This window comes from Falco naumanni, chromosome 13 (genome assembly GCF_017639655.2).
Source record: "Falco naumanni isolate bFalNau1 chromosome 13, bFalNau1.pat, whole genome shotgun sequence".
NCBI lineage: Eukaryota > Metazoa > Chordata > Aves > Falconiformes > Falconidae > Falco > Falco naumanni.
The window spans coordinates 900103-912691 of NC_054066.1; the positions used below are offsets into that span (position 1 = coordinate 900103).

A 12589-nucleotide genomic window follows, 5' to 3' on the forward strand; every position below is an offset into this window, starting at 1 on the left:
GTGGCAGTGGGGTCCCATTCAGCTCTGCTGGGGGATTTCTTCCTGGATCTTGGAGAGGAGCTGGGACATTGCCGAGTGGCGCATGCCGTCCTGGATCTGGTACACCTGGAACTAAGCAGAGGCAGGTGGGGAGTGAGGGGAGAGGATGCCCTGCTCTGCTTGAGCCCAGCATTGCCAGCCTCCGCAGCAGGGTTAGGCAGCGTATGCCAGCCAGCTGCCAGCGGCTGGAGGGCTCCAGGGGGAAAATTCCAGCACATCCTATGCTGCCCGGCCCAGGCGGTTTCTGGTGCTGTTGCACGCTGCCTCGCAAGACCAGCCGAGGGTCTGGCATTACCTGGCTGAGCAAGATGTCAAAGTAGGCTGTGTCCCAGTAGGACCTGTTCTCAGTGGGGAGCTGCAGGAGGGCTTGTGTGCTGGGGTCTGCCTGCCAGCTCACAGTGCGTTCAGGGAGGCCAAAATGGAAGCGGAGGAAGCGCTGGGGCTCCCGGGCAAAGCTGTCCACCTTACAGTAGATGGAGGCAAAGTCCAGGGCCTCTCCTTGAAAGAGGTTCTCCTCCGGGTGCAGAAAGTGGGGCAGGTGCCGGGTGGCCAGACAGCGGAGGAGAATCACCAAGAGCCTGTAGACAGAGCCCTCCAGGTCCTGCCAGTCCTCTGGGGAGGGGAAGAACTCCGTGCTCCACAGCAGCACCATCTGTGAGGAGGGAGAGAAGGGTGCAGGATCAGGCACTCGCCACAAAGGCCGTGCCTTCAGACCCTGCAGGTCACCACACAACCACCCATGGGCCTGAGCTTTTAACACACATCGCACTCTCTGCAGCCTAGGGCTGTGCAGGCTCTCGAAACTCTGCTTTGGCTGCTGCAGGCACAGCTGATGCCCCACTGCTCCTTACTTTTGAACCTTTGCTTCACTCCCCGAAGAGTCCCTGTCTCAGCTCCAAAGCAGCTCTCAAACAACACACCCGAGCTTTCCACAAGCACTAAGCAATAGTAAAAAGCCCTGCTTGTGATTTCTGTCAGCTGCTGGCAAAGCAGGTGAACCCCCTGCAGCTGCTATGCCAGATTCTTTGGTGTTGTGCTGGCAAATGGCTTGGCACAGGTGCTTTTTGGAGACATAGTGTTATGGGCAACGCATACAGTGGGCTGGAGCAGAAGATGCTTTCTTGAAGGACAGGTGCATACTGTGCCTTTTTTTTTAAAAAAAATACCCCAAACATTGAAGAATGCAACATAAAGCAAAACCCACAAGATTTGGGTTACTTGGAGCTAGAGTTGTTCTCTTGGCAGAAGACAACTTTGCCACCTTCTCCACCCCTGACCCAGAGAGTCACCACAAGGCAAGGCACACCTGGATTGTGTCACCAGGTGCTGTCCCCAGCACGGCCCCTTTCCTGACCAGCGTCACCAGCTGGCGTGGGTCCAGAGTGCCAAAAACAGGTTGGGTGGGGAGAGGAGGGCTTTGTCAGAAGAAACGCCACCCTCAGCCCTGTATGAGCACCCCCCAGCACACCGGGGCACAAGGTGGCCTGCGGCATGGCAGGCACAGCAATGCGATCCCCAGCATGGCCCCTGCAGACACAGGCAGCCTGTGCCAGGGGATGCCTGGCATATCAGCACAGAGCCCCAACTCTTAATGCTCAGGGCATTTCAGGCTGGAAGTTGCTGGCTCAATCCTGGAAGCATCTGCTACTTGCAAGGAAGAAGTATCAAACCCCTCTGACCATGGCCAGTGGCATGCATCCATTCTAGATGCAGCCATAGGCTGGTACATCCCAAAGCACTGCAGGAACTCAGGCTCGTTGTTTGGGATCTTCTTCCAGCAGTGACTAAGCTGCAGCAGGGTGCAGAGGAGCAGTCTTGGCTCTGCCTGCCCAGAGAGCCGTGGTCCCACTAGCAGAACCTACCTACCTTCAGGTGGTTGAAGGTGAGACCACCTTTCCCACCCTCCTCTCCCCAGTCCTGGCTGTGCAGCTGGTTGAGCAGGCGAAGGCTGTCCAGACGGGGTCCCTTCAGCATGTCCACCGCCTGGAGCAGCTTCAGGATGGGGATGTGAGTAGAGGATCTGGCAAGAGAAAATGGGGTCAGGTGAGAGGGAGGAAGGAGACCTGCACCCTCCCAGCTGGGGAGAGGATACCTGCAGTGACCTGGCATGTGTGAGGACACCCCCCCCCCCCAGCCACCCACGTGGCCTCAGACATGCAGCATCCTGGATCCATCTCCTGCACCCACTTCTAACAAAAAGGAAAAAAAAGATTTGCAGCATGATGGAAATGCTGCTGAGCAGCTCCTGCCTTCCCAGGAGGGACAAGAGAGGAGACAAAGCAGGGTTGTGCTCCCCTAAGTGCAGCAGGGAGGGCTGCAGACTGCCCCGGAGGGGGGGGCTGGGTTGGGCCCCAAGAAAGGGCTGACCATCAAGCTAGACCACAGGGTGCCCAAAATAAGCCTGGGCTGGTCCAGCCAGATGCTCAGCCCTTCCTGGGGGCTGGGTAGCTGTGCTGGCAGGCAGATGTGTGTCACCCCAGCCCTGCTCAGTCCTGCAGCTCTCCCTGGGAGGCACCTTATTACCCTGCTGCTGCCAGATGCTCGGTCTTGCTCCCGAAGCCTGAGCAGGGCTCCGCACAGCCAGGGTTCAGCTCCTGCAAACACATTTGGGGGGTTACCTTCAGTTGCATCCCCTCCCTCTTTCCTTGAGCTGCCTGAAATTTGGCTGAGGTTTTTTTCCCCAAAACAGGACAGGAGGTTTGGGCATCATGAGGGGGTGAATTCACCTCCCTGTTGACATGTCCCTCCACTTTCCCATCTCCTTTTTCCCTACAACCGGCAGTGCTGCCACCCGGGGGGGGGGGGATCCTCAGGGCAGCATCACCCCACAACGCACACAGCTGAGCTGCTCACCTCCAGCAATGGGGAGAGGCAGGGATGAAGTGGGCCTCTTCCGTGGCCTTCCTGAGGCTGCCTGCAGGGAAGCCCCTGTCACTCTGCCGCCCCTTGAGCTGGAGTGGCTCCTGCTGCCTCCTCACCACGGGGATGATGTCAAAGCGGATGGTCTTCCAGCTGCTACGGATCAGCAGGGAGAGCTCCATGGCATCTTCCTGCAGATGTTCGGCACTGAGGTCACCTAGACATGGAGGGTTTGGCTGCAGTTGGGAGATTACCACAGCTGGTCCCACAGGCTGAACCGGGTGTGTGCTGCAACACCCACGGGCACGTCCCATCCTGCCCAACTCATCCCGTTCCAATGCTGTGGTTTGGCTGTGGTTCCCCAGCAAAAACCATTGTCCAACTCCCTCTGGGGTGATTCTGGGGAAGGAGCATCGCTCCAGCAGGGCTCAGGGCCAGACGAGTGGGTGTGGGCACAGCAGGAAGCCCCCCAAGCAGCCAAACGGGGCCATGCTGCTGGGTGGCTGAACAGTGCCAAGAAAAACAAGGTGATCCAAGAAATATGGACAAGGAAAGGTCTCAGGTTGTGGGGGTAGAGGAAGATGAAGGACTCTGGCTTGGCCGTGGAGGAAGGAGGGAACGGTGGGCTCGCTGGGGCTGGGTTAAGAGTTTTTCAGACCTGCTGGTCCTCTCACATCATCTTTCCATCAACACTGAGATTTACTTCAAGAACCACCTTTGGAGACGGAAATGCATGAAGAGCCTGATGAGACTTCTATAGCCATTCCCAGGGTACCTTCCCCACCTGTGTCCTCCCTAGGGACACTGCTCTCAGCTGGAGCCTGTGTGCACACAGGATTAGACCCATGCCCCAAGGTCCCAGTCCAACCCTGACACTTTTCCATCTCACCCTCCAAACAGCCTCCTCCAGGGAACAGAGGGCACTCAAAGGCCAGAAGAGCCAGGAGGAATGTGGTTAGGGTGAGCCAAGCATGCCAAGTCCCTGAGCAAACCCTCCCTGGGGACTTACGGCAAGGGTGGGTGAACCCTGGTGTTCAGCTGCCACCTGCAAAGGAGGGTGCCAGCAGCCCAGGGTGAAGGTGCCTGAGGATGACTCCGCTGCCATGGGATGGCAGGGACTAGTTTGCATCTCCCCACCCTTAGCTGAGGGCAAAGCCTGTCCCAGCATACAGCAGGGTGCTCACTCCTGCACGCTTTGGGCCTCGTGCACAGGGACTTGCATCCCAGCCCATCTGCCCAGGGACCACCACCATGCTGGGCTCCCCAGCTGTGCTGGAGGCAGCTCCTGGCCAGGGAAGCGCCCCACCTTGTACGCACCTGGCTGAAGCAGGAAGCAGCGTTGGCAGTGCACGATGGCTGAAACAAGGAGCTCTTTCAGGTGCTGGAGGACTTTGCCCGGAACCAAGCACCCTGCACCACCTCCATGCTCCATCACGCCCACGGCGCTGGTCCAGTCCTCCAAGTCAGTCCTTGAAGGGGACACTTGCAGATAGCAGGTGCCCGGCCCCGGGAGGTGCCCAACTGAGGTGTCCCCAGGTTGGCAGGCCAGCACCCTCAGGGCATCGCCATCAATCCGCAGAGGGACCTCCACAGTGACAGCATCCTCGGAGGCACAGAGAGCAAACTCGAAGGCTTCCAGGTTCCTGGCATAATCCACAAGGAAGCGGGGCTCCCTGGCATGGACAACCTCCAGCAGAGTCAGCAGGATGTTCTCGGCCTGCTGGAAATGCTCTAGCCGCTGCCTTTCACGGGACACAATCACCCCTAGGTAGCTGTGCCAGGGGGAAGTGCTGGCTGCCATGGCAGCTCCGCTGCTGTCCTGAGCCTGCTCTGAACAGGAGTAAAAGTACATGGGTAGGAAGGGCAGGGCTGGGAGCCGGTGTGGTGTGGGTGGAGGGAAGCACCAGTCAGGTGTTGACAAGCATCACTGCTGGGCAAGTGCCAGAGAGAGCTGCTGGGAGCACCGTGTCCCCCCAGAGCAGACACAGGGCAGGGGGACCAATTAACACTGTGCCCCACCCCCGCCACCTCAGTCCAATAGGATAAGAAGGTATGCTCAGCTGATGGGTCATGCCAGGATGACACCGAGGTCTCCCATGCCTCTCCTGGCACTGGGGCTGCGTGCCAGCAGCATCCCCTCAAAGCCAGTGCTGAACAGAGGTGACCCACTGCCCTCCTGCCCTGGCCCAGCTGCCTGGGGCTGCCAGGGCAGGTCTGCTCCCAAGTTGTGTTATGCCCACAGGAGCTGGGAGCAGGCTCGTGCAGGAGCCGTGGCATGCTGTAGTGGCTCTGGGAGGGACAAGGGACCCTGTGCCCACCATGCAGGTGCCCAGCACAGCCCTGCAGACCCAGCCCTGTGCCCAGCCCCTGGCTCCATCAGGCTCAGGCTCAGGCTTGCAAGATGTGGGCAGCCCCTGGTGCCCCTCGGCGGTGCAGAGGCCCCTGCGTCCAGCTGTGCAACCAGCCCACAGCTTGCTCAGGCCCAGGTTAAGGCCGAATCCCAGTCGCAGGATCAGGATCAAGCCAAGGTCCAGGCCCAGGCCCAGAATCAGGATCAGGATCGAGCCCAGGATCAGGTCCAGTTCCAGGATCAGGATCAGGCACAGACCCAGGCCCAGGATCAGGATCAGGATCAGGATGAGACCCAGGCCCCGGCCCACGCCCACAGCCGGTAGCTCCCGGCGCCCCTGGGCCGGACAGGAGCCTCGGGCTCGTCCCACCTGCCTGCTTGGGCCCGCCCCGCCCCGCCCCAGCAGCACGGCCCCGCCCCCCGGCCCCGCCCCAGCAGCACGGCCCCGCCCAGCCCCAGCAGCACAGGCCCGCCCCCCGGCCCCGCCCCAGCAGCACGGCCCCGCCCAGCCCCAGCAGCACGGCCCCGCCCCCCGGCCCCGCCCCAGCAGCACGGCCCCGCCCAGCCCCAGCAGCACGGCCCCGCACCGCACGAAGCGCGGCTGCTACGGTCGTCATGGCGACGGCGGGGCCCGGCGGCGCGGTCGGCTGGCGACAGCGCTGTCCCGCGGGGAGCATCCCACGGGAGGACACACAAACTGGCGCCTTCGGCCCCAGAACCGCCAGGCAGCGGGATGGGCGCGGGCCGCGGCGCCTGGGGTGGCGTTCCCCAGCCTGGCCGCCGCCAGGAGGAGCAGAGGCTGCAGAAGCAAGGGCCGCGCTGCTGGCAGCACTTCGGGCCACGCTCACATCTCAGCAGGGTCTCAGTCACTGCCTGCCTCCCGAGAGCTGCCTGGGACAGGCTTAGCCCGCAACCCACCTGGAGTCAGGGCAGCTCCAGCCACAGCGTGTTGTTTCCACACAGCCTTTCTGGCTGTACCTGCCCTCAGTTCCCCAGCATCTCCTACAAATCCTGGAGTGGGGGGTGCACACCATGCCCTTCCCCAGGCAGGTTCTCCAGCTTCATGGCCCCTGAGTGAGAGTTCTTAATAATTACAGCCTGTGAATGGAAGGCAGGGGTGTCCCAGCAGGACAGCATGGTTCAGTAATCCCAGGCTTCCCTGCAAACCATTCCTGCCCTTGGTCAGACCAGGGAAGGGAGTAGGGGGGGCTCTGTGGCAGTAGGAACCCATGTCGGAAGGGGGTCACAGCCAAGTGTGGAGCCATGGGACCTCTTCTGGGGAGGGGAGAGAGAGACATGGGGCTCACAGCTGGTCCTCCCACCTCCTGTGACTCAGGCTCTTTATGGCCCTTTTATATAGCCCAGACAAGGCTTCTGGATCTCCCCAGGGTTGTTTCCAGTTGTCTCTCCCACGTGGCTGGAGAGACACCCTCCAGGTAGGGTGCTGTCCCTCACGACTGTCTGTCCTTCCACCCGCAGAGCTCCAGGGAGTCCTGGCTGCCTTCCCTGCCTTCCAAGAGGGAGCAGGGCCAGAGCTTCAACTCACAGAGCCTATTCATGTGCCTGCAGTATGAGCCACGGAGGGGAGCATGGTCTGGCCCCTGCCTGCACTTTGCCTGCCAGGGGGAGCGTGCCCGGCGCTGTTCTGTGCACAGGGGCCATGAAGCCGAAAGGCCACTGCATGCATCCCTCCCCATCTGAGCCGAGCACCGCGGGAGACCAACCCAGCAGCAGGGAGAGAAGTGGCGTGGGGAGGGGATGGCACAGGTCGGTGTGGTGTGGAGGCAGCAGAAGCTCCATCTTGTACAGACGAAACAACAAAACTGGGGGGGCTGAGCCCTGGCCAGGGCCAAGCAGTGGTGGGGGGCAAGCTGCTCACAAGGTACAGTGCAGGGCTGGGCACTCAGGGAAGCACCAGGACAGGTAACCCAGCAATGGGCCCAAACATAGCACATGTCCATGGGAGGTGAGGCACCAGGAAAAGTTTCCTAGCGAGAAGGTCAGTTTGGCCATGGAAGACATGGCTGGAGTGCGCAGTGCTAGGTCTGGACGAGTCACTGGGAGGCTGGCGGGGAGCGGCCTGGCATTGGCAGAGGGGCTGGGTTGAATGAGCTAATCGCTCGTTTTCCATCTCAGCGTTTTATGGTTCTATGAATTTTTGCTCTGTTAGAAACAGGAGAGAAAAAACAACCCAAAAACAAGAGCAAGGGCAAGCAAGAGAGAGGAAAAAATCTCGGGGCAATGAGAGCACTCAACATAGCAGGGATGGGCAAGGGGCTGCAGCAATTCCCCGGCATCCCTCACCCAACTTGCCCCTCTGTAGGATGCCATGTGCAGCATCACTGCTGAGCCCAGGACCCTGCAAGATGCTGTCACCACCACCCAGCAGAAAGACTTCAGGGGGTTGAGGAGCTGGCAAGGGGCAGGGAGACTGGGGTGCGGGCGGTAGGTGAAGCTCTGCCCCAGCACCCCGACTGCGCCAGCCCCAGTGCTGGCACTCCTGCATCCCACGAGCCTCCCACTGGAGTCAGGAGTTCGCCTGGAGTGGTGTGGACCCCGGTAAAAAGGCCAGGATGGGGCGGGGGGACACAGGCAGGGGAGGCAGAGAGGAAGGGAGAGTAATTTAACATGACAGGCTGTTTATTTTGGCAAAAAGGCTCTCTTTTCAACAGATTTCAAAGCCCAGCCCTGGAGCTGGGGGGGGGGGACCACACAGAGGAGTGGGAGAGCAGGGGTGCGAGGCGGGGGTTCAATGAGACACCCAGACTGAGAGGTGGAGAGGAACCCCCTGCTTGCTTGTCCCCAGGGAACTGCTGGGTTTTCACTGTCCTGGGTATGCTCCCATGCTCCGGTGGAGCCCCCCCCCCCTCCAGGGTACCCCCATGGGGGCCTGCGCGCTCCCGCACGCACGTGCTTGCCTGCACGCACCCGTGCACGTTCGCACACTCCCCCAGCCCCTGCTCCTTCCTCTGAGCCAGGGCTCAGCTGGATTCTTGGCTTCCCCAGTGACATTTCAAAAGAGACTGTTTATTAAAAAAAAAAAAAAAAAATCGCTAGGGAAGAAATTATTATTATAATCATATTAAGAGCTTTGGCTGTAAAAGCCCTGCGAGATTGCAGGGAAGGAGCCGAGGCTGCAAATGGCATGGAGCGTGGCGGGTGGTTTTCCTGCCTTGTGCTCTTTTTTTTTCAGTCCTGGTCCAACACCCCACCACCACCCCCACCCCCCTTTTCTTCCCCTTTATCCTGGGAAATGAAAACAATTTATTTAATGATGGATCGTCCCTTTCTCTGGTCACTGACCTTCTGGGTGAATTTCTGCTGAGCTTGGCGGAAAAAGCCAGGCTGGGTTGTGGATCCCATCTGTGGGTGGGGGAGGGGAGGAGGGGAGCTTACCCTCATCATTCCCAAAAAACACAGCAACAGTTCTGGGGAGCACGATGGGGCTGGTGGGGGAGTGTCCCCATGACACCGGGAGGCTTTTTTGCAGCCACTGTCCCTGCAGCTCCAGCTCTGGGGCTTTGGGAGTAGATATGGGGGATGCAGTGACCCCTGGACACCCCCGCCCCATCCCTTCCTCTTTCCAGGAGACCCACAGGGGTTTCTGGCACCCACTGCCTTCTCCCCGACCTGGCCCAAGGCTCAAGGGCTGGGCTGGGGTGCAGTGCTGGGGTGGGAGTAGGGGACAGAGGAACTGTGCCCAGGGTGGAAGTGGGGGCAGAGGACTGGTCTCCATCCCACCTGCAACCATGTCATCCCTTGTTGCCTGGTGGTGGGTGGCAAAGGGGCTTTCTCAGCTTGTGGGGGCTGCACATGGTAGTTTGCAGACCTGGCTGGGCATGAGGCCAGGGACGAGGCTGAGGACACACGTAGGGCTGCGTGAGGCTCCCAGCAGCAGGCAGCAATGTAACCTGCAGCAGGCGGTTTGGCCCCCACCGGCTCTGGTGCTTGGCTGGGCTCTGCTCCCTGAGGAGGGGAAAGCCAGGGGAGCGAGAGGAAGGGGCAGGATAAGACCAAACAGCCACCTTCCGTTGTGAGGGTGCTGTCAGCACATAGCATGTATTGCCCTGGGGTCCTGGGCATGGGTGCAGCCCGGCGTCCCCCACCAGTCATGCTCAACCCCCAGCTGACCTGCCGAAGCAGGGATGGAGCAATCTAGCATCCAGCTCCCTCCCTTCTGGCCCTTCTTCTGCCATGGCCTGTTGCTCAAAGCATGGTTCTTGTAAAAACGTGTAAATATTTATACAAGAATGATTTAAAAAACATGGTCTGTCATAATCAAAGCAACAGAGCATCTGAGGAGCTTTCAGCTGGATTGGGAAATCCGGTGTTGCTTTCCAACACCATGCTGCGATGCTGGAGGTGCCCATGGCCAGTCTCAGCCTCAAGTGCTTCCGAACTTGCTGGTGCGGGTTCACAGCAGGTTTGAGGTCTTCCATTAATGTGGTTTGGGAACGCCACGGCAATGGGTGTCTTTCTCTTGCATCAACTCGAGCTGCCTGCTGCCAGGAGCCCCAGCCGAGGACGGGACTTTGCCATGCACTGTTTTCAGCCTCACATACTGGTTTCAGCACTGCCCCTGCACTGGGATGGCACCAGGAGCTGGAGCCGCCCTTGGGTGAAGTGCTGCACCCCTGTCCTCCCCTGAGCTGCACGGTGGGGCTGGGAACTGGCACAGGGAGTGATCGAGTGGCAGCCGGGCCTCTTTAGGGCTGGCAGCACCCTCAGCATTTCAAAAGCTCAGCTTTGCAGTGCTGAGGTGAGAGCCTTGTGCTAGGGCTTCCCCCAGGGAATGAGATTTGCGTCCATCTGAATGGTCCCACATCCCCATTTGCACTGGTGTTACCAATTGTCAGCACAGCCACAGCTGACCTCCTGTGTCCCAGTGACACTGTGTCCTGGTGGCACCACATCCCCCCCCCACCAGCACCACTGAGAAGCCCTGAGCTGCTGGTGTGCAGGGAGGTGGAGGAACAGGCAGCGCCTCGAGATCCCCCAGCCCCATCTCCTGCTTGCTTCAGTTTCCCCTGGCTGGGGCAAGGCTGGGGACGTAATTGCCACCTAGTGATGACCCCGCTGCCACAGCTCAGCCAACCCACAGCCACTAAATGCCTTGGCCACACGGTTTGGGGATGTCCCAGGGTGGCAGGGGGAGATGAGAGGGTGGGAGAGGGGAAGGGGTCCCCCATGTTCCCATAGCCCCGTAGAGCCATGGGGCAGAGGCAAGCACTACTGCGTGCTTGGGCAGCGCGGGCAGGGCGGGAGCCGTGTGTTGCAGTAACCTCAGTCCTCCTGGCTGCCCTCCAGCCCCTTCCCACCACCCGCATTTATGCGTGTGATTTGTGTTCTTGCATTTTTTGAACCCAGGCCAGATAACGAGTTCAAACCCCTTCATTAAAACCTCCGCTCCCCCCCCCCAGATGCCTGTGCACCTCCCTGGGCTACCTGGCTGCCTCACCCACCCCAGGGAGGGGGCTCCTGGGGCCGGTTCCCCCCCGCGGGAGGTGATGCTTGTGCTGTGCACATGTTCCGCATCCGCAGGGAACGCTCTCTGCGCTCAGCCTAATTAGCTGTAAGGGTGGGGGAGAGCCAAATCCAAACCATGTGCTGACCTGCAGGCCCCCCCACCCGAAAGCATCCATGCTGAATGCTCTCTGGATCATTAACAGCTCCCTGGGTCCTTTCCACACGTCCCCTCTGAAACGCATGGAGCCTTGAATGGGGTGGGGGTGGGGTGGGGGAGCATGGAAAGGGCTTTGTGCTCTTTCCCGATCATTTTCCATGGCTGCCTTTTGTGGGAGGCAGCAGGTGACCCCGGGGCTGTGAGCCAGGAGGAACTGTGGGCAGGCAACTGCCTGTAGATTTGGGGTAACCCCGGTGCTGTGATACCAGGGAGAGAGAGGCTTGGGGTCGGCCAAAGGATCTCCACCTCCATCCTTTGCTCCTGGAGGTGACATCCACCTCTTCCACCAGTGCAGCTTTGCAGTAGGCGAGCCTGTGCCACAGTGTGCCTGATGCCTGCTGGCCTCCGTAACCTGCTCGCTGGGTGCCTGCAGAGCCCGGGGGGAAGCACCATGTCCGAACACTGCTGGCACCCATGCCGAGGCGTTTTGCTGAGGAGCATCACTGGGAGCGGGTGCCAGGAAGGGCAGGGGAAGACTGGGACGAGCACCTGGGGTGCCCCCAGGATCTGCTTGGTCCTCACCCCAGGGTGACAGCCCACCAAACCCATCACCCAGGGTGGGCATGGGGGGTCCCAGCCCCATTTCAGAGGCCACCAAGAAGTTGGACACCCTAAACACAGCTACAGGTGGAGGAAAGGGGCATTTGCTTCTGGAGAGGAAGTGGGCGGTGGCGGCAGAGCTTGGCCAAACGGTGCGGGGATGGAAAAGGGCTGCTTCCCTCCGCGCTCCTCCCAGCCTTCCCAGCACAGAGCCCGGCTTCGCAACGGCTTCAGCTCCTGGCCCAGAGGAAATGGCTGCTGGCTGGGGCCCACAGCTGTTTTCCCTGCTCCATTTGCTGCTTTCAATTTAACGTCCCAGTGAGCTGGACTGGGACAACGCAGGGGGAGCATTGCAGTGCTTTCCCGTGCGAAGCCTGCCTGGAAGAAAATCCTTCCCTCACGCCTGGGATGGCTGCTGGCAGGGCTGCTCACTGCTGCCTGCCCTGCCTGGCTCTGGAGGAAAAACCCGCTGGCAGCAACCCAGGATAGCCCCTGTGGGGATGCTGGCAGTGGGGGGCCAGGTGGGTGCCAGATGTCCCCATGTCTCTTGGGAGCTGTGCTGGCAGCGGGGCCTGGTGTGGCCTGGCGTGGCATGGCGTGTGGCATGGCATGGCATAGCATGGCATGGCGTGGCAGCGCCAGGACACAGAGCTTTTGGGAGTGTGTGGCACAAGGTGGGTGCAACCCCCACCACAGGAGTGCAGGGCTCAGCCTCCTGGGTGCAAGGTGGCGGACTGCAACAGCCCAGAGGACCCCCACACCCAACATTGCTCCCCAGAAGAGAGGGGTCTCAGTTGACACCCTTAAGCTGTGAATGGGCTGCATGGAGGGGGTGGCAGTGCCCCCGCTGTATCCCCCTGCCCCGGCATCCCCTGGGCCGGGGAAGGGGCGAGCAGCCTAATACCTTCCAGAAGATCAGCTGTAAATGGCTGGGGAGGGTAATTCATATCAAACTCATAAAGCCTTTATTAGTGTCTCGAGGGAGAAATCCGGATGTGGCCGCTTATTTATTTTGGATTTCACTTCCCCCCTCCCCCCCTCCCTTTCCTTTTAACACTTTCTTCCAGGAGATTTTTAAAGGGACAGGGACAACTCGCCGAGTTCGGCAGCAGGGCTGG

At 60.3% G+C, this 12589-nt stretch overlaps 1 protein-coding gene across 1 annotated transcript; it reads right to left on the reverse strand.

Annotated features, from left to right (window-relative positions):
- Window positions 1–5: 5 nt before the first annotated feature.
- Window positions 6–4823, reverse strand: MAB21L4 (mab-21 like 4). The gene is given in 6 exon segments (XM_040613767.1): window positions 6–111; window positions 335–691; window positions 1906–2059; window positions 2893–3115; window positions 4216–4777; window positions 4779–4823. Coding segments are annotated over 6 exon segments (1434 nt in total). The 3' UTR covers window positions 6–18.
- Between the last annotated feature and the right edge of the window lie 7766 nt (window positions 4824–12589).